We start from the raw sequence: 19774 nt of genomic DNA on the forward strand, positions 1-19774 counted from the left end.
CACAGTCGCCGACTGCTCTACAGGGAAAAACACAAAGCTGCTTGAGTTCTGCATGGCTGGGAAGTAAGGCAGGGGCTCCCCTTGCTGTTCATAAGGCATGATTGATTCCCTGCAGAGCAGTTAGGGACCGTCTGATAATTCCTATCCACAGCAGTAAATGAAGGGAGAATTGGATACAGTCAGGTTTTTTTATAAAAAAAACATTTTTTTTTTTTTTCAATTAAAGTATATTGGAGATAGGTTTCTTTTTCATTACAGAGACTAAAAATTGGATTTTATTTTTTTGCCTTTTAGTTTAGTCTATGCCTGAATTACTGAGCTGCCAGACTGAAACACCAGACTGGAACATTAAACTTTAAATGAGAACCCCACAAACATAAGCTTTTTGAAAAGTAAACAATTTTAAGCAACTTTGCATATTTTTTTAATTTATGTATATTGCAGACTTTTCATGATTCGAATGGCTTGGAACAGTTCCCTAAGCCTAGCCCCCTGCTCTCTGTCTGACTACTTTGCTGAGCTGGCCAACTACTGTTACTTTGTATGAGCAGCCATCTGTCCTCAGCCTGCACCCTCCAAACCCCACAATTCCCTGCACACATGATTTCAATAAAAAACTGAACATTACAGTGCAATGCATTGTGGGTTATGTAGTTCATGCATGCTGTCTGTAAACTGTGGCGAAGTTGTCACAATGTGTAACATCAGTGTTAAGTTCCTCCTTCCCTGCCAGGATTTCAAATGATGCAGAAAGAGAACTACTGTTAAACAGCTAGATTTCAGCTTCATACTTTTTGAAGAAACAGATAACTGTGATGGGTATATTAGGGGGTTCTGTGTTATGTGGGCCTCTATTACATTTTGGATTTGAAGCTGGAGGGTTTTTATTTCTGGAGAACAATCTGAAAACAACTGAACTGAAAAAGTGTTTGGACAACCCCTTTAATAAATCACCAACATTTTGCAGAAAACGGTGCAGTACAGAAAAGCCTGACACTAGCTACACACAAGATATAAAAGATGGAAATATACTTTGCAATTAGTGCAAACAAGTCATTCTACAGTGGTGAAAAAAATTTCCACAATTAAAAAAAACCGCCCACCAGCTGTAAGACATCAAAGCTACACAACATAATTTGGAAATTCTGGGCCAAAAATTTCAGACCCTGGGCCTTTCATGATAAGGAATTTCTCCATATGGATTATTATATAAAGTCTATAGGAAACTGCCTTTCTGTAATTCTGAGCTTTCTGGCTTTCCGGATAACCGATCCCACTCCAATACTTACACAGAGACAAACATGTGTCAAATATTATTCATGGCTCTCTATGAACTACATAATAAAAATGTATTTCGTATACAAGAAGTGGTTTATGTGTAGGTGCTGGATGAACAAATGCAAACTTGAACTGTTAATTTTTTTCTTTTTGTTTTTTTATTTATAGCAATATTAGTTGTATTAATTTTTTAAGGGCACAGCAAAACATGGCATTTCACTGCCAAGCCATTAGTAGATTTGTGGGCAGACAACAGACAGAAAGCAATCACAGGTACACTTACATGTACTTTCAAAGCCGAGTCCCAACAGCTGTACAGTACCAGAATTAAAAGGCGGAAGAAGTGGATAGCTTACAAACATTTAGACTGACCAGGTCAGTGTGTCCCTACTATCTTAAGTGATCGAACAAATGTATTTTCCAGGGTTCAAATGGTTGGAACATTTGATGATAAGCTTTGGTCTCATCAAATGGTTCTGCTAACTGGGTGTGAAATTCCCAGACTGGCAAATGAAATCTGTTCGAGGACTCAATTGTGCCTCAAACCAACTAGTCTTAGATTAGAAACTTGAAAACATGCATGAAGAAACCTTCATGTAGGGATGGCACTAATGGTCAATATTCTTAAAATCAATACACAGAAAAGGAGTGTGTGGCTATTCCTACACTAGTTATAAACTTTTTTGCAGGAGTACTTATAATACAGTAGAAATACTCACTTCCAGCAAAGTCATTTTGAACCAGTCCTCGATACCGCTCATAATTACATTTACGGTCATCAGATTCTTGTTCAGATGAGCTGTTTTGGGTTAAAAAAAATAAATGTTAGACAGATCAAAGACTAGAGGAATGTCGCAGTAATATCCATTTCTAGATATGTTGCTATCACTTTATCATTAATTCTCTTGTACATTCTGCCAAATGCTTCCTGTTTCCTCCTTTTTTTTTTTTTAAACTAAAATGTGAAATGTGTACTTTCTACTTACTGATCTGGCTTCTGTAATTATAAGCAGTTTCTGACTGGATGCAACGTTAAATGTAATTTTAGCGTTACCATTCCTCATTGAGTGTGATTGGTGCATGTCCACATGGTGCAAAATCATTGCAATGGAAGCTAAAGGAATAACGAGAACTGTAGAGTACAGTACTGAAAAAGTAATTTACTAATCTGGTCCCTTGAAAAGTATGTAGAATAAGCTTGCCAAATAAATGCTTGCTCCCGACTTGATGCTAACTCCCATTCATGATCATTAATCTTAAATCCAAAAAGAGTAAGAGAGAACAAAAAAGAGGAGAAAATCAAATACTCAGACCCATGAAAAGCTATGGTTTAGGTGGCCCCACACATGCATGGGTGTCTAAATGACCGATATGTCAGAAAATCATTCAGGGAAAAAAAAAGGAGATTTTGTGTACTCACCGTTAAATCTTTTTCTCTTGGTCACTTGGGGGACACAGGGACAGTGGGGTATAGCTGGTACCTCCAGGAGGGCAGGACACAACAGTAGGAAAAACTTAGCCCCTCCTCTACTGGCTATACCCCCAGCAGGCGGAGCTTAGATCAGTTTGTTCCAAAGTCAACAGGAAAAAATTTTTTATTAACTGTAAAACCTAATATCAAACATGTCTAACGGAAAAAATGAGGGCCTCAATCCAGGGAGGGAAGCCCTGTGTCCCCCAAGTGACCAAGAGAAAAAGATTTAACGGTGAGTACACAAAATCTCCTTTTCTCTAAGTCATCTTGGGGGACACAGGGACAGTGGGGACGTACCAAAGCTGTCCCCTTAAATCTCCGGGAGGGAGAATGAGGCCTAGGTAGAAGTAACCACCGCGGCTTGAAGCACCCTTCTGCCAAAGCGAGTGTCAGAAGCCGCAAAGGTGTCGAAATGATAAAACTTTGAAAAGGAGTGGACAGAGGTCCACGTAGCTGCCTTGCACAGCTGTTCTGCTGATGCTTGGTTCCTGAACGCCCAGGACGTACTCATTCCACTAGTAGAATGGGCCGTGAGTCTAGATGGTGGCGTTCTTCCACGTGCCACGTAGGCTCGTTGAATCGCTTGCTTGATCCAGCGTGAGATGGATGATTTTGTGGCCGCGCCTCCTTGGTGGGGGCCTGAAGGAATGACCAGTAAAGAGTCCACCTTGCGAAAGTCTTGTACTCTGTGCAGGTAAAACTTTAGGGCTCTGACTGGATCCAGGGTATGTAGAGCCCTCTCCTTAGGATTGGAAGGCGAGGGACAAAAGGTCGGTATAGTAATCTCCTGGTTTAGGTGAAAATCAGATACAACTTTAGGCAAAAAAGATGGAATGGTGCGTAGAACTGCCCTATGATGGTGAAAAACGAGGAAGGGTGGTTTGCATGACAGTGCGCTGAGCTCAGAGACACGTCTTGCAGAGGCAATGGCTAGAAGAAAGGTAGTTTTCCAGGTAAGCCAGAGAAGCGGTACTGATCCTAATGGCTCGAAAGGAGGGTCTTGGAGAGCTCGTAGAACTAGGGTGAGATCCCATAAAGGAGCTGGTGCTCGAACTGGAGGAGCCAAGTGTGATACTCCCTGCATAAAAGTCTTGACGTCAGGTAGGAGAGCAATCCGTTTCTGAAATAGAACAGATAAGGCAGAGACTTGTGACTTAAGAGAACCAAGGGATAGACCAATGGAGAGGCCCTCTTGTAGGAACTCAAGAATGTTCGGAATAGAGAATCGTTTAAACTGCTTCTTATGACTTACACACCATTGGTGGTAGGTAGACCAGACTCTATGGTAAGTCCTTGCCGAGACAGGCTTTCTGGCTGCGCACATGGTATTAGCCACTGACTTGGAAAAACCCTTCTGGGTTAGGATTTCGATTTCAAGAGCCAAGCCGTCAAACTTAGATTTGTTGGATTTGGGTGGCAAATCGGTCCTTGAGTTAGAAGATCGGGAACTTGAGGTAGGGTCCAAGGCTCTGCCACGGACATGTTGAGAAGGTCTGTGTACCAGGAGCGTCTCGGCCATCTTGGAGCTATGAGGATGAGAGTGGTCTGCTCTCGCTGAAGCTTCCTGAGAGTCCTGGGTACTAGAGGTAGAGGTGGAAATGCATAGGCCAGCTGGAATTGCCACTTGGCTGTTAGAGCGTCTGCTGTTATCGCCAGTGGATCTCTGTAACGAGCCATGAACGCTGGTACCCTTCGGTTGTGCCTGGACGCCATTAGATCCACTTCTGGAGTTCCCCACATCTGTGTTATCTCCTGAAAGATCTCGTCCTTCAATGACCACTCTCCTGGGTCTAGGGATTGTCTGCTTAGATAGTCCGCCTCCCAATTTAGCAGGCCTGGGATGTAAACGGCTGACAGATGGGTCTGGTGAGATTCGGCCCATTTGAAAATTAGATTGACCTCGTCTAGTGCCCCTCTGCTTCTTGTGCCCCCCTGGTGGTTGATATAGGCGACTGCGGTGGCGTTGTCGGACTGTATCTTTATGGCCTGCCCCTGTAGAATCTGTTGCCAATGGATTAGGGCTAACCGGATTGCACGAATCTCGAGCAGGTTGATCTGTAATCTCACTTCCAGTGAGTTCCATTGACCCTGAGCAGAGTGGCCCTCTAGAACTGCCCCCCATCCGAAGAGGCTCGCGTCCGTCGTGAGTATGCGCCATGTCGGCTCTCCCATGGGTTTTCCCAATGAAAGATGAGTGCTGTCTAACCACCAGAGGAGAGATGCTCTTGTCTTGCCGGATAGTTGAATCTCTTGAAAAAGGGACTTCCTCTTCCAAGACCTCAGAATATTCCACTGGAGTTCCCGCAGATGGAATTGGGCGAATGGAACTGCTTCTATGGTGGATACCATGACCCCTAACACCCTCATGCAGAACTTGACTGAGTGGTGGGGCCTCTGAAGAAGCAACTTCACTAAGGCTTGGAGATGACTGACCTTCTCTTGAGGTAGGTAAATCCTCTGTGTTTGTGTATTGAATTGCATGCCCAGGAAGACCATGGATTGGCTGGGTACAAGGGAAGACTTCTCTAGATTTAAGACCCAGCCCAGTTCCTGGAGTTTGTCCATGGATATCTGGAGGGATCTCTGAGCTTCCGAGAAGGAGGGTGCTTTGATTAGCAGGTCGTCCAGATAGGGTGTGATGGAGACTCCGGTATTGCGAATCACTGCAGTTGCTGCTGCCATGATCTTCGTGAAGACCCTCGGAGCGGACATTAACCCGAAGGGAAGACTTGTGAATTGGTAGTGGCAATTTTGGAAAGCAAATCGCAAATATCTCTGATGCGGAGGGAAAATGGGAACATGAAGGTAGGCATCCTTTATGTCTAGGGAAATCAGAAATTGCCCCGGGGACATGGCAGCAATTACAGATCTGAGAGACTCCATCTTGAATCTTCGATGACGAAGAAATTTGTTTAATTCCTTGAGATCCAAAATGGGTCTTACTGATCCGTCCTTCTTGGGCACTACAAATAGGTTTGAGTAATAGCCTTTGAAGAGTTCTGTGACTGGTACGGGAATGATCACCTGCGCCTTTGAAAGTGTTGATATTGCGCCCAGGAAGGCTGTCTTCTTGTCTGAGTTTTGTGGCAGTCTGGACATGAAGAAACGATTGGGGGGGGCTTGAAGCAAATTCTAGATGGTAGCCCTGGGTTACCACCTCGTGAATCCAGGAATCTTGAATGAGAGCTGTCCATACCTTGGAAAATTTGCTGAGCCTGCCCCCTATCGGACCTGTGACTGCCGAAGTGCAGCTGTAGTCATGCTGAGGCAGTCTTGTCCCCAGCCTTGGGGATGTGTTTCTTGTTTTGCCAGGAGGATCTCTGTTTACTACTGAAACGACCTCTGTTTGCGAAAGACTGTCGAGGTGGAGAAGATCTCGTGTGTTTGGCCTGGGAGCCACGAAAAATTCTTCCCCTGCGGAACGAGGGACGAGCCTTAGGTTGTGGAAGTAGGGTGCTCTTGCCCCCTGTTGCTTGGCTGATAATCTTGTCCAGGTCAGGACCGAACAGAAGCTTGCCCTTAAATGGAATGGAGGTTAGAGACTTCTTTGATGAAAGGTCTGCTGACCAAAGCTTCATCCAAAGCGATCTGCGAGCTGCTACAGAAAGTGCCGATGCTCTGCTGATGACCTGTAGTGCATCGAGTGAAGCCTCACATAAGTAGTCATTCGCTTCCTTAATTTTGGAAGCATATTGAGAAAGCTCATGGCGAGGTGTCCCGGAATCAATGGCAGTGAAAAGGGAGTCTGACCAGGACTGGACTGCTCTGCTGACCCATGCCATGGCGAGGACAGGTCGTATCGAGGTGCCTGAAGCTGAGAACACAGAGCGAAGAAGACTTTCCAGTTTCTTATCCATCGAATCCCTGAAAGATGAGGCATCTGGAACGGGAAGAGCTGTGTTCTTGGATAGCCGGGACACCGGAGGATCCACTGAAGGTGGCATTGACCACCTTTCTATAAGCTCCTTAGGAAATGGATAGAGTCTTTGAAACTTTCGATTTGTCTGAAAACGTCTCTCTGGAATGTCCCATTCCTGTTGTATGATCTGATCAAGTTGAGCATGAGCAGGAAAAACAGGTGAGGTCTTACTATGACGTTTAAACAGACTCTTAGTGGTGTCAGATGATACCCCTGAGTCCTGAAAATGGAGCGTCTCAAGCACAGAGGTGATTAGAGCATCTATAGACTCGGAGGAATTCCTGTGTGAATCCTCATCCTCCTTTTCAGAGTCTGAGGAGAGTTCGCCTTCTGATTGCCCGAATTCATCACCGGAATCAGGTAGGAATGGTGAAAAACCTCTAGGAGGAGAGTCGCTCTCTTCTTCAGATAGGGAAGGGGCTCTGCGTTTTGAAACCCTCCCTTTTGGCTTATCAAGGCGGGAAAGCAGTTTGTCTAGAGACTGTGCCAACAAAGGTATCCCAGAAGCTAATTGTGATGCCCACTCTGGAGTGGAAGGCAGTTTATGCGAAGGCCCTGGGGGAGGAGAGCTTGTAAGTGGAGAGGTAGGCTCCCCTTGAGCGCCTTGGTCTACCTGGGGAGGAGTAGGTGCTGGAGGTTCAGGACCAACCACAGGAGGTTTGCATTTAGTGCATAAGGGCTCTTTGTGCCCAGGGGGCAAACGTTTGCGGCATGTGGCACAGGCTAAATATCTGACCTGGGCAGAAGGTGCCCCCCTGGAAAAAGGCCTGTCACCAGATCCCTCAGACATGGTAATAGCACAATAAGACAGTATATGTAGATATAATATATAAATCTATAAATGTCTTAGCTCAGCCGTGCTGTTGGAATAACCAGCAGAGGAGGCTTTCCCTGGGGACTTGTGCAGCGAAGGCAGGCTGCTACAGTGTCTCCCTCACTTGTCCGTTCCCACAGAGGGGGCTCCAAGGGGCTATGGGCGTGAGAAACCGCTTCCCACAGAAGCGTTGCTGTTGCGCTATTCACTGCGCACTGTAACTCCGGTGCGAAAAAAACAAAATGGCGGCCGCAATCTCAGAGAGCGCGCAGATCGCGCGAGAATAGAGAGAGCGGCGCCAAACCAGGAGCGGCCATTTCCCTCCTTGGCGCTGCTACCGGGAAAGTGACCGGCCCCTCTCCTGCTTAATAAAGAGTCTCCCACACCTATCATTAAGTCCCATTACTTAATAGTGCAGCGCTGCCCTGCCCCCTGACAGTACCAATAATAAATGGAGTCAGTCAGGGAGCGCGCCTGTGGGAGGGGAGAGAGAAGCAGGCAGAGAGATAAGGGCTAACAGCCCTGCATCAGCGACGGCTGAGTTAGCCCTGCCCATAGGAGACAGCCTTCTCTTCTAATATGTAGAGAGAGAGGGGAAAAGAGCAGAGGAGTGGAGGACATAAGTATACTTACAAGTCCTGTGTTTTCTCCTCTGTCCTCCGGCCAGTCAGTTTCCACCTAAAAGAGGGGAGACTATTATGAGACTGGATGGTCTTGTACATAAGAACCCCGGAGTCAGGTCCCACGTTGTAGAATGCCTATGGGTAACCTCTGCTCAGTGTAGAGGGCCTGGGCATTCCCTGGTGTCAAGCAACTGACAAAAATGAAAATAATAAATAGAGCAAAAAATTTTTCGTCCTATCCTCCTGAGGACACAACAAAAACTGATCTAAGCTCCGCCTGCTGGGGGTATAGCCAGTAGAGGAGGGGCTAAGTTTTTCCTACTGTTGTGTCCTGCCCTCCTGGAGGTACCAGCTATACCCCACTGTCCCTGTGTCCCCCAAGATGACTTAGAGAAAAAAAAAAATGAACAGCCCAATGCTTGAATCCAGAAATGACAGATCAGCCCAATTTGGCTAAGCATGCAATTGCTTGGACAAATCAGGCAAAGATTTGTTAGCCTCCGCCTAGTGAATACAATCACTAACCTTTGATCCCAGGCAAGTGCTCCTCTTTGCAGAAAAACACTCTAGCCTGGGTATACTCCTTTGAAAGTCATGCATCTTCAGTGACATCCCTGCAGTACCTCACAGCTCTCCAAGAGTGTGCTTATTTGCAGTATATTAAAGATTTCTGATACTACATGAACACAAGTTCTATAAAGCCACAAGGGACCATCAGGGTAGTCACTGAAGATGGTGCTCACTACTGGAATTCGAACATTGACTCACCTTTTATTTTATGGGTTACAGATGATAGAATGTAACAGATTGTTACATAAATGTTAAGATGCTAATTTGTTTCTTTAAAGGAATTGTTCACCTTCAAACAACTACTTGGTTTCAGATAGATCACCAGAAATAACGACTTTTTCCAATGACTTTCTATTTTCTATGTGTGACAGTTTTTGTGTAAAGTGTAATTTCTCTCCTCCTGGCGGGGGGGGGGGGGTCGCCAATCCTGTAAACTGTTCTAAATGGATACATTTAGTTGATACATTTCTCATCTTTGCCCCTGCTGAGAAACTCTGGGTTTCATTACAGGCATCTGTTAGAATTCATACAATTGTTGCTAATACTCCAGAGATGCTGCTGAGAAATTGTAACAGTTTAGAGTCTGTACCTGAATTACTGAGCTGCCAGAGTCAACACAAACATTCACCTTTAAACTTAGATTTTGGAAAAAACGTAAAAAATAAATAATGGAAAGTAATTGAAAAAAGTCTTTATTTTTGGGGAACAATCTAAAAACAACTGAACTGAAAAAAAGTGTTTGGAAGGTGAACAACCCCTTTAAGTAGCTAACGTATGTTCTAGCTTTGCCTGTTATTTCCTTTTCCCCTCTCTCCCCAGTTCTTTCCCTATACTATTGGTTACTACCCAAAACTGATGATGAGTACTGTAAGCAACTGGTCTTATAATGAGGCTATCACTATGTAGTCTTTGTATGTAAAACTAAGATCAGGCTATCATACAAAGACAAATATTGGTTAGAAAATAAGATGTGAGAATTATAATGGAACATAACTTGAATTTTGTTTATTGCTGTGTATACATAAGTATATGGAACTGATGTTTCACTTGTTTGAAATCAATACAAATTATAAAAAAGATGGTGCTCACACATATACTTTGAGTGAATGTGGTTCATATTTCAAAACTAAACAACTATATATATCATGCTTTGCCTTACATTGTTGTTAGCAGAGGGGGTTTATATTCTGGAATATAATCAAGGTGAGCTCGCACATCAAATCGGTCGATCATGTTATTGGGGTCCCCTTGCCATGGCATCCTAGCAAAAATAAAGAATGTTAGCCACATCTCACAATGGTCGCTAATTCAACAAAACAGGAAAGTAGAATTCTTCCACCCAGCTCTTAGGGACGGGTCTGATAGTTTCAGATTAGTAAACCACAGAAATGGGAATATCTTTTATTGAGTGACCTCCCTGCTGTGTTTACATAGGGACAAGCATCATTGAATTCAAAGTTTACGAGCCACCTTTCAACATAAAAGCACTTCACCTGTGCTTTTTTTATTATCAATTTCCGAAGATATGTCTCAGAGCTGGTAGGGGGAAGCATACTGCTTATAAAGATCATGTTCATAATCATATTTCATGTTGTGAAAAAGAGCAATTAGAGACAATCACAATATGTTAAATTTACTAAACCTTTCCCTGTAACTTTTATTCTGAGATAGTTTTAATACTGTAATAACATTTATTTGGCACACAGAGTCCATAGTTTTTGGAATTTGCAAAATACAGAAACCTCAAAAGATTTGGTCGAACAGCAAACCAAATTTGAACCCTATTGTTTAGATTTCAGTAAACAAATGCATCAACTGAACAAAACTTTGCTGCTTTCATATATTTAGTGCTTGAAAGGTACATTCCTTTAAGTAAACTGACTGCTAAATACTAAAGATTTGGCTGAATCGGGATACTGAAAAAATTGCTGCAATTTACCCAAATCCTGAACTAAATGCTGGATTTGGTGCATCCTCATAAATGAAGTCAGGAAACTGATGAACCATGGTGCTGCAAGTTTAACATAGTGAAATCTGATACTTACATATTAACAGGACTCTCAGCTGCAAGAGCAACAGCAGAATCAAGGTGGATTTTACAGGATCTTCCATGTACCTGGAGGAACTGGGCGGGGTCTTTTTTCTGAGAGACAAGAGTTGAACAAAGCAAGAAATCTCTCAGATTAAGACTAATACACAAGCGAAAAGTGCTAGAATGGAATTGATGCTATTCCCACACATCGCAACTCCAAGCAACTTTAGCAAGAATCAATACTCAATCTGCCTAATGGATTGTAAAAACCCTACTATTACCACCAGCCTGCATATTAGCACATCAAACACAATCTGCAGCAGGCACTACTTAGCACAGGGGTCCCCAACCTTTTTTACCCATGAGCCACATTCAAATGTAAAAAGAGTTGGGGAGCAACACAAGCATGAAAAAGTCCCTTGGGGTGCCAAATAAGGGCTGTGATTGGCTATTTGGTTGCCCCTATGTGGATTGGCAGTCTACAAGAGGCTCTACTTGGCACTTTACTTAGTTTTTATGTGATTAAAACTTGCTTCTAAGCTTGGAATTCAAAAATAAGCACCTGATTTGATACCGCTGAGAGCAACATCCAAGGGGTTGGAGAGCAACATGTTGCTCACGAGCTACTGGTTGGGGATCACTGACTTAGCAGGTGCTCACCGGTAGACGGATGATGGTAAAATAAAACACTGCATAAATTGCTTTATAAATTAACCTTAATTTAAATAAAAATGAACAAAGGTATTCAAGTGCATGGAATTGGCACCATTACATACATTTTAGGTAATGCAGGCCCCTGTATCACTGCACATGCACAAAAAATAAAAAAAATAAAAAAAGAGAGGAAAAAGTATACTTTTGCAAACTATGTTTAAGGCTTCTTTTGGAATACACCAGGAGTGCCCATACTGTACTAATGTGAGATCTACTTTTAGCAATGTTATCCCATTATGATCTACATCCATAAAAGCATTGTTTGCATTCTGTTCCATGGAAAATATTACTTAAATGTTGATTTATGAGAAAATGTATATTGCTAAATTTAACAAACAACTTTAATGTATTTACTATCTATTGATCACAGCTAAATGTCTACTGGTAGATGCCAATCTACTTTTTGGGCACACAATATTAAAGGGCACATGTTGTACAAAAAATGTTCTCTCCATCAGAGGTGGAGGCTAATAGAGCTTGCACTCTGGTTGTGGGAAACTACATACCATGTTCTGGCACTGAAAATAGTGCCTACAGTGAGAATTAGCCTGCACCTCTGGTGGGGAAACAATTTTTGGTTGACAGGTGCCCTTTAATATCTTGAGTTCCAAGTGAAGCCTTAAACAGTTATGTTTATGAACGTATACTTTTAACATAAAAAAAAAAAAAAAATGTACTTCAGCAACAGTTTGACATAGGCAACAGTTTGACATAGGCAAATCTTCCCAATGTTTTGTCTGCATGGCATAAACAAGTACTTACAATTTTCTCATAATACTCCCTCCGACGTTCTGCCCGTCTCTTGTAGTCCACCATCATCCCCCGAAGCTTTCGCTCGTGTTTACGAGCTTCATGCCACATCCTTGAACCAGTCTTCATCCGACAACTGATTGGTAAGAAGAGGTAGATGTATTAATGGTTATATATGAATACAGTATGCTGTAATGTACAGAACAGTTACAAATTGGCACAAGCTTTTCAAAGATAATGATGCAATTACCATGTGTCAGTGACTTATAACATATATTGCAACCGAAAAGATACCGGCACACAAGGCATTGAAGTTGCAGGGAACACCCTTGCTTTTTTTAATATGTAGAATTGCAACGTTTCAGGGGCATGCCCCTTTGAGCACCGGGCTTATCTGATCAAGGGTGTGCGACTGTTCTAATTCCTCTTGTGAGACCTAAAAATGCAGTCACGCTGCTTTGGGTGGATCACTATGATCTATAATATGAAGAGCTTGTCTCATACAACAGTGAATTTAGACATTATTTAAATACAAAGGAGACGCATAATGGATTTTAACCAAACGCTTGATAAACATAGGTGCTCTGAAACTGTTCTGTGACAGAAAACACTTTAAACGCATTTGATGTATTTAAAAAGATGTATTTACAATTTCATGCACGGCTTTTGTGACAAATCACAGCTAGTGTAAAACAAACGAGATTTAAGTCACACACTTCAATAGAAAAGTAAGCCAGGTTATTAAGAAAAAAAAAGGACAGAGAAACACCAATCAATACAAGCGTGCCAGTACAGAACTTTAAATGGTCACTAAACCAAACAAAGCTGACCCATTCTAAAGAATGTTTTGTAGCACTCATGCAGAAAATGGTTTGTAGCAGCTGCTAGCAGGGTGGTTTAGTCTAAGCACTACAAAAATAGCAGCAGTCAACACTACAGCAGTCTTCTAAACATATTTCCAATATTAAAAACAAATATTGTTTAAATGCTTTGCGATTGCGAAGGTTTAATAATCCACTCAACAAGGCAGCTAGAAGTTAGAATGTAGGACAGCCTCTGAAAAGATCTATATTTTAAAAAGAAAAACAACAGAATTGAAATGTTTTATAGCTACCACGCTACCTGAAAATATGCAGAATAAGAATAATTGTTAAGGCCAAATAAAAAGTTGCCCATCATAGTAAAAGTGAACATAATGAAGAACATTCCTTTTAACGGTAATTCTATGTGGAAAAAAGCCTTATTGCAAAGTATTTTGCTTAATCTAGCCATACACCTGAAGATCTTTGACCTCGTACACACTGGGCCTGCTGATCCAATCAAAGGTTCGTAATGGGGGTGCAGTGACCTGTTTGAAATATCCGTATCAGTGCACCAATATGGTACTGATCCAGAGGGACTTTCTACATGGCTCAATTGGCATATCACCGATTTTCAACCATGTCAAATATTAATGAAGCTGTCCTGAGGGCCCCATACATTGGTCAATAAGCTGCTGACTCGTCTGATTGGCCCAAATTGGTACATTTTACCAGCCCACGTACATCCATCTTTAGGCCAATGATGTAATTAGCTGCATGTAAGCATACATTTATTTCCTCTGGGGGTTGTAAGCAGCTATTGCTGGTAAAGATAAATCAATGTTAGCATTATATGTCTCTATATAATCTCTTTGCCCTTTGAAAGAAACAGACTTTTTTTACTGTGTTTTTTTCTTTAAAAGGAAATTCTGCTATATTATAGCTGTGTGTCTGTAGTCAGAAGTTTCTTATGAAAATAGTAACAATGATCAAAACTTATTCCAGACATATTTTACTTGAATATAATGCTGAAACTTTAAGGCCCATGTGAGGCACCAGGCATTTGCCTTTCCAGCAATTAAAATAAATGGCAACCTGTAGCCATTGAACTAAAGTGCGATCACCTGTCACTGAGGTGACAATTGAAATTTGGCCTGAAAACAAGCCTTTTGTCATTGAGGGCAGAAAAAACAGCTCCAACTGTTACAATTCACTCTGGAAAGATCAATTCCTAGTTTGATCTAATTTACAACCACACCTTAGTAAAACCTTTGCTACTGGAATAACAAAACCCTGTTAATAGGAGCTGCAATTTTCTTAAAGAACCAAACCTATATAAAATAAGACGTTAATATACAGTTGATACTATATTGACACTACTTTATGCACATTTCACATCAATGTCATCATGTACCAGGACACATAGTTTGCAATTTGCCAGTATTTAGTAAAACTTGTGAAATAAAGACAGTAAAACATAGTGAGTCTTGTATTTTTGTTCTAAAAGGGGCATTTCTCTTTACAAACAATTATTGGGGGTGTTCAAGCACTATGAAAAGAAGGGGACAACTTTCCTAAATGTTATACTATAGGTGCTGATCATTTAGCCTGCTGCCATGCTTAAACATTAAAATCAATAAATATTTATGAGTTGATGTACTGCTAGACACAAAAGATGTATTCAATTGTGTGTTCAACCTGATCCCACCTCTAACACACATTAAAGGGGTGGTTCACCTTTAACTTTTAGTATGTTATAGAACGGCCAATTCTATGCAACTTTTTAACTGGTCTTCATTATTTCATATAGCTTTTTAATTATTTGCCTTTTTCTCCTGCCTCTTTCCAGCTTTCAGAAAAAAACAAATGTAATGTTATTACTTTTTTTTTTTTACTCATCTTTCTATTTAGGCCTCTCCTATTCATATTCCAGTCAGTACATGGTTGCTAGGGTAATTTGGATCCTGATTTGCTGAAATGGAAAACTGGACAGCTGAAGAATAAAAAGCCAAATAACTCAAAAACCACAAATAAACATTTGTAAATTGTACTCTCTACACCATAATAAAAGTTAACTCAAAGGTGAACACCACCTAAGGAACATTGCCTATATTTATAGCTTGTATGGCCACACATGTCCTGACTAATAAGAGTATAAAAAAGGTAAAGGTGGTGATCCCCATAGAATGTATAAACTAGCACACAGAAAACAGTACAGCCTAGAATGGCATTGATCTGTGCAGATGATCTAAAAACAAGCACTAGCTAAAACACAGTATTTTAAGCCACCCCCTCAATACTATAGATAGCATAGCGATTTCCAGCTGCAAATCCAAGCACTACTTTGCTCCCTCAGAAATACTGTTCCCATCACTCTGTTCTCCAGCATCAACCTGCTGCCTATGTCCCCTCACTCTCCCTATCATTGTGTGGCCCTAAACAGAAGCCACTACGGCCAAGCTGTACATATCACTCCTCCACTTACCTGATGCGCCCATGTGCCAAATACTATACAATGCACCCCCACCTATCAACATTCATGAGCCCTCACCTCTAACAAACCCTTCCTCGTGCAGTGCTGCACCTTTGTGGCATTTATACTCTGCTCCACCTCAAGTCTACATTCACAGCTCCTGCTCACTTCCCAGGATGGGCCGCAGCAGCTCCATACATTGGCTTTCAGGAAGTTCCGATGTCACAACCACGTGACCAAAAAAGTAGGCGGGAGCGTAATGCGTCACAGGGGAGGTCCTGGTTCCAATTCCTGGCTTTTATAGTGTTAGGCAGTGTTTACAATGAAAGAGTCTACAGGGCACCTTTGTACAGAGCGTACATAAAAGCTCTGCAAACACATAGCTCACGTGCCAGTCAGTGGATTGTAAAGCACAGCACCCCGACCACAAAGCATTAATCTCCATGCAGCCCTCACATCCACCATTTTCTACACGTATTTGCCCTCACCTCCACCATTTTCCACACACATTTGCCCTCACGTCCACCATTTCCCACACACATTAGCCCTCACCTCTAACAAACCCTTCCTTGTGTAGTGCTGCACCTTTGTGGCATTTAGACACTGCTCCACCACAAGTCTACATTCACAGCTCCTGCTCTCTTCCCAGGATGGGCCGCAGCAGCTCCATAGATTGGCTTGGAAGAGCTCGTGATGTCACAGCCATGTGACCAAGATGTGGGCGTGAGCAGGTGACATCACGCAGAGGCGTTACTCGCTTCTGTTTCGTGAAGGAACCACATGACAACCCAAGGGAAGTAGCTGCTTCGGCTCATCCAGAGGGAACCTGAGGCCTGAATATAACAGTGTGGTATGTAAGGGGCTGCTGTGTAGGAATATGAAGGCCGCAATCATAAACGTTGGGGACCCGAACAAGTTATTTACTTGCTGCCCCATGGATACAAGCGTGTAGAACAAACACTTTTGACCACGCCCCAATGTTTAGACAGTACCTTGGATTAGGATGTTTCTACTTGCGTTTATTTATTTTTCTTATAGTTTTTTTTAATTAAACAGTCACACTTCAATGTTGCCATATGAATTAACATATTCATGGTAAGTAAGCCTAAATTAAAGGGGAACTATCGCGAAAATAAAAATTTAATAGAAGGTTCATCTTGAAAAAAAGAAACTTTCCAAATGCAATCAATTACAAATTCTGCATGATTTCTGAAATAATCAAGTTTATGTTCCTCTCTCAGCTTCTGTTTCTGTTCATTGACAGTTAGATCCTATATATCTAATAGGGGGGCTCCTTTTGCCTAGAAGATGTATTCGAGCTCACTCTAATAAAATCACCAGACATCATGTCTCTCTACATGCAGAATTTGTGCAAAATTTGTGCAAAAGGCAGTTCATTTGTTTTTACTGGAATCAGTTACCGGAGTGAACTCTAAGGGCAGAGAGACAGACAAGAAGATTCGGGGAGATTAGTCTCCCGGCGACAAAATGCCTGCGGGCAACTAATCTCCCAGAACTGCCTCCCGCCGGCTACAATCTAAATCGAGTGCCATCCCACCAGCGATTTAGATTCTAGCCTGCGGGAGGCAGTTTGGGGAGATAAGAAGAAGAGGCGATTTGTTGCTGGGTGACCAAATCTCCCTGAATCTTGTCTGCCCTAATACATCGGCTTGGAAAGGGAGCCCCCCTATAAGATATATTGGATCATTCATCTGACACCCAACTGCTGAATGAAGACAGAATGAAGAGAAACAGATGCTGAGAGAGGAAAAGTGAATATGAACTTGATTATTTCAGAAATGGTACAGAATTTTGAATTGATTTTATTTATAAAATTTCTTATTTTAGTAAGCTGAAGCTTATATTAAATTTTCATTTTCGCAGTAGTTCTAATCCCTTTAAGATGTGGATTGTAATAAAGTAGATAGGCTTATAGCACGCACACTTGCAAATATGCTATCAAAAAGGTGGCTATAATGTCAAAGTAATTTTTTTATGAATGTTTGTCTCGTTTATTAAAATACACATATCTTTTGGCACAAACGCATTTTGTCTTAGTTATAGATGTTTGCTATAAACAGGTATACTTTTGTTCAGAACCGTCGTTTTTAAATGATGAAATCACAAATATCATTTTGTAGTGTATGAATTCATTTTGTAATATATCATTTTGTTTTCCTGATTTTTTTTTTTTTTTTTTTAGAGAGCAGAAAGATGTCTTCCCATGTATATCACACTGTGGTAAAGGGAGAAGCTTCTGAGACAGATGATGAGGAGGAGATGTATGTGACCTCAGTTACACCTGGAGCCTTCTCCAGCACACATGGATTGAAAATCCAAGGAGAAGCTTCAGAAACAGATGAAGAAGATGATGTAAATGAGAAGAGTGACATATCTACCAAAGGTTTGGAGAATATTCTCCCTCCATTAGTGGTCATCCGGAATGAGGTAGAAAATGTGCCTTTTGGTGCAGAAGAAAAACCGATAGTGAACATACAGCAGCAAGGACGTTACAGTACTTTGCTGCAGCAGAAACTTTTAGAGAGCAATGCACGCTTGTACCATGATGTCAACAACACCATCAAACATGTCTATCAAACTGCCACTGGTGAAATACGGACATTAACTAGTCAGCTGAGCAACTCTCAAAATGGCATCATTAATGCTTCCCATAGTATCAGACTTGCTCTTGACGATTTGAAAGGGGTTTCAGAAAAGATTGATATCATCACAAGCTGCAACCTTCTTCCTGATATTCGGATTAGTGTTCCTAATGCATAGGATAGGTGGTGCTAAAATGTTATTTTATATCACATGGTCAGAAGAGTCCTGCAATATAATGCGGAATTGTGATATCAGACCATGAACTCAATGCCTAAGTAGGATATGACAAATCTCTGGCTGGGTATGCAGTGTGGTATTGTTTTCCTCCAATAAAAAGTGATTGAAGAAATCTTAACTATTAGTTTTACTGTAAGTCCATCGTGACATCTGGATCTCCTGAGGAAATAGCTGCAAACTTGAAAAATATCCAATTATAAAAAAGGTAGATTATCTACTTGTATAATACTGTTTGCTGTATAACTTGATGCACACAGTGCTGCATTTAAGTCCTTATTCAGACATCCTCACTTTGAGAACACTTAATGCTCTTTTAATGGTTGTAAAAGTATTCAGTCTCCTGACCAACTGATACATTTATTTCCAAATATATACACTCGTTGTTACTTTTCATGAGCACCTGTGGGCTTGCTGCCACTCGAGGCAGCAGACTCGATGCTCTTCTTCTCTCCCCACACTTACTTCCAGGCCCGGACTGGCAATTTGTGGGTTCTGGCAAATGCCAGAGGGGCAGCTATAAGGTGCCATAGAAAGTCACTATTTAGTGGGCTGGTGGAGGCTATTTGGGCCTCTGTGTGGGCTGATTGGGCTTCTGTGTACCTGAAATGCCAGGGCCTATTTTAATTCTCAGTCCGGACCTGCTTACTTCCATTTATTGGAGCAGACAAGGAGTGGCGAGATTAGGAGGAACTTTGTCAAGAAGGATTATTATGGTCCTATTATGGACTAAAACATCCACAACAGTGAAATAAAATATTTAAAAATCGTAATCCAGGAGAGTGTGGGCCCTTTCTCGCTCATATTCAGGGAATGAATTCAAACTAAATTATTATTAACACATCTTTATAAAACTCTGCTTTAGGGACAATTTTATTAAATATGTATGTAATAACTTATCAGTACTAGAATTGATGCACCTGCCTATATTACAAACCTTTGTAGACAGTTGTAGAGCAAGAAAAGTCTCAAATTAGAGTTAAAGTAGGTGTGCAATGAACGGGACATGCTTTGGGCATACTTTTGTCTGTTGTTTTAATCAGTAGAATTTTCGAAAATGGACAGCACGGTTTTTATGAATAAAAAAGCCTTTATTGTAACTTGGCTACGACCAAAAGACACAGTTACGTTTCAAGCCACATCCTGGCTCTTTATCAAACTAACCGAATCAAAAAAAGTTTTAATCAAAAAAGATCTATGGTTTTTGTTACCTTGCTAATACCAAAAATGGAGTAGTTTCAATTTCATTCTCCTTCCCCAGGCCAACAATCAAATTATAACTGTCGCCAATGCAGGTCATCAGGAAGAGAACTGCACAAGCTAATGCAGTTCTTACCTGACAGGAAAATTAAACCCAATGAATATATGGATGAAATATACCAATTTTGTTCAGAAGGAATGGAGTCAGCAACTCTTATCAACCCATGTGTGGCCACCTCTACTTGGTTAAACCAAGTTGTACCAATTAACTTCTTTTTATTACCACTCA

The 19774-nt window shown here is 41.6% G+C and overlaps 2 protein-coding genes across 6 annotated transcripts in view; one reads left to right on the top strand and one right to left on the bottom strand.

Moving 5' to 3' along the window:
* LOC108698531 (CLK4-associating serine/arginine rich protein) overlaps positions 1-16142 on the bottom strand; it is a 37485-nt gene extending 21343 nt beyond the window's left edge. For 3 of the 4 annotated variants that reach the window (XR_005963381.1, XM_018230081.2, XM_018230083.2), the window contains exons 1-5: positions 16000-16142; positions 12187-12310; positions 10724-10821; positions 9838-9939; positions 1998-2077 (exon numbers count right to left, since the gene is read on the bottom strand). Coding sequence is in view for 3 of the 4 variants with exons in the window: in XM_018230081.2 (XP_018085570.1) it covers positions 1998-2077; positions 9838-9939; positions 10724-10821; positions 12187-12303 (397 nt within the window). In the remaining variant the exon portion in view is untranslated. Of the gene's footprint in view, positions 1-1997; positions 2078-9837; positions 9940-10723; positions 10822-12186; positions 12311-15525; positions 15696-15999 lie in introns of those variants that run through there. The other variant, XM_018230082.2, reaches the window with a different exon arrangement.
* A 50-nt stretch (positions 16143-16192) lies between these two features.
* bloc1s3.l (biogenesis of lysosomal organelles complex-1, subunit 3 L homeolog) lies at positions 16193-18406 on the top strand. 2 transcript variants are annotated; one of them, NM_001366827.1, is made up of 2 exons: positions 16193-16297; positions 17653-18406. In NM_001366827.1, the coding sequence occupies exon 2, from the start codon at positions 17662-17664 to the stop codon at positions 18226-18228; it is 567 nt and encodes a 188-aa protein (NP_001353756.1). In that variant the 5' UTR covers positions 16193-16297; positions 17653-17661; the 3' UTR covers positions 18229-18406. The 2 variants fall into 2 exon arrangements, with proteins under 2 accessions (NP_001353756.1, XP_018085575.1); XM_018230086.2 differs by lacking the exon at positions 16193-16297 and adding an exon at positions 16314-16542 and having other exon boundaries at positions 17651-18406.
* Positions 18407-19774: the final 1368 nt, after the last annotated feature.

This window comes from Xenopus laevis, chromosome 8L (genome assembly GCF_017654675.1).
Source record: "Xenopus laevis strain J_2021 chromosome 8L, Xenopus_laevis_v10.1, whole genome shotgun sequence".
In the NCBI taxonomy this organism is placed as follows: Eukaryota; Metazoa; Chordata; class Amphibia; order Anura; family Pipidae; genus Xenopus; species Xenopus laevis.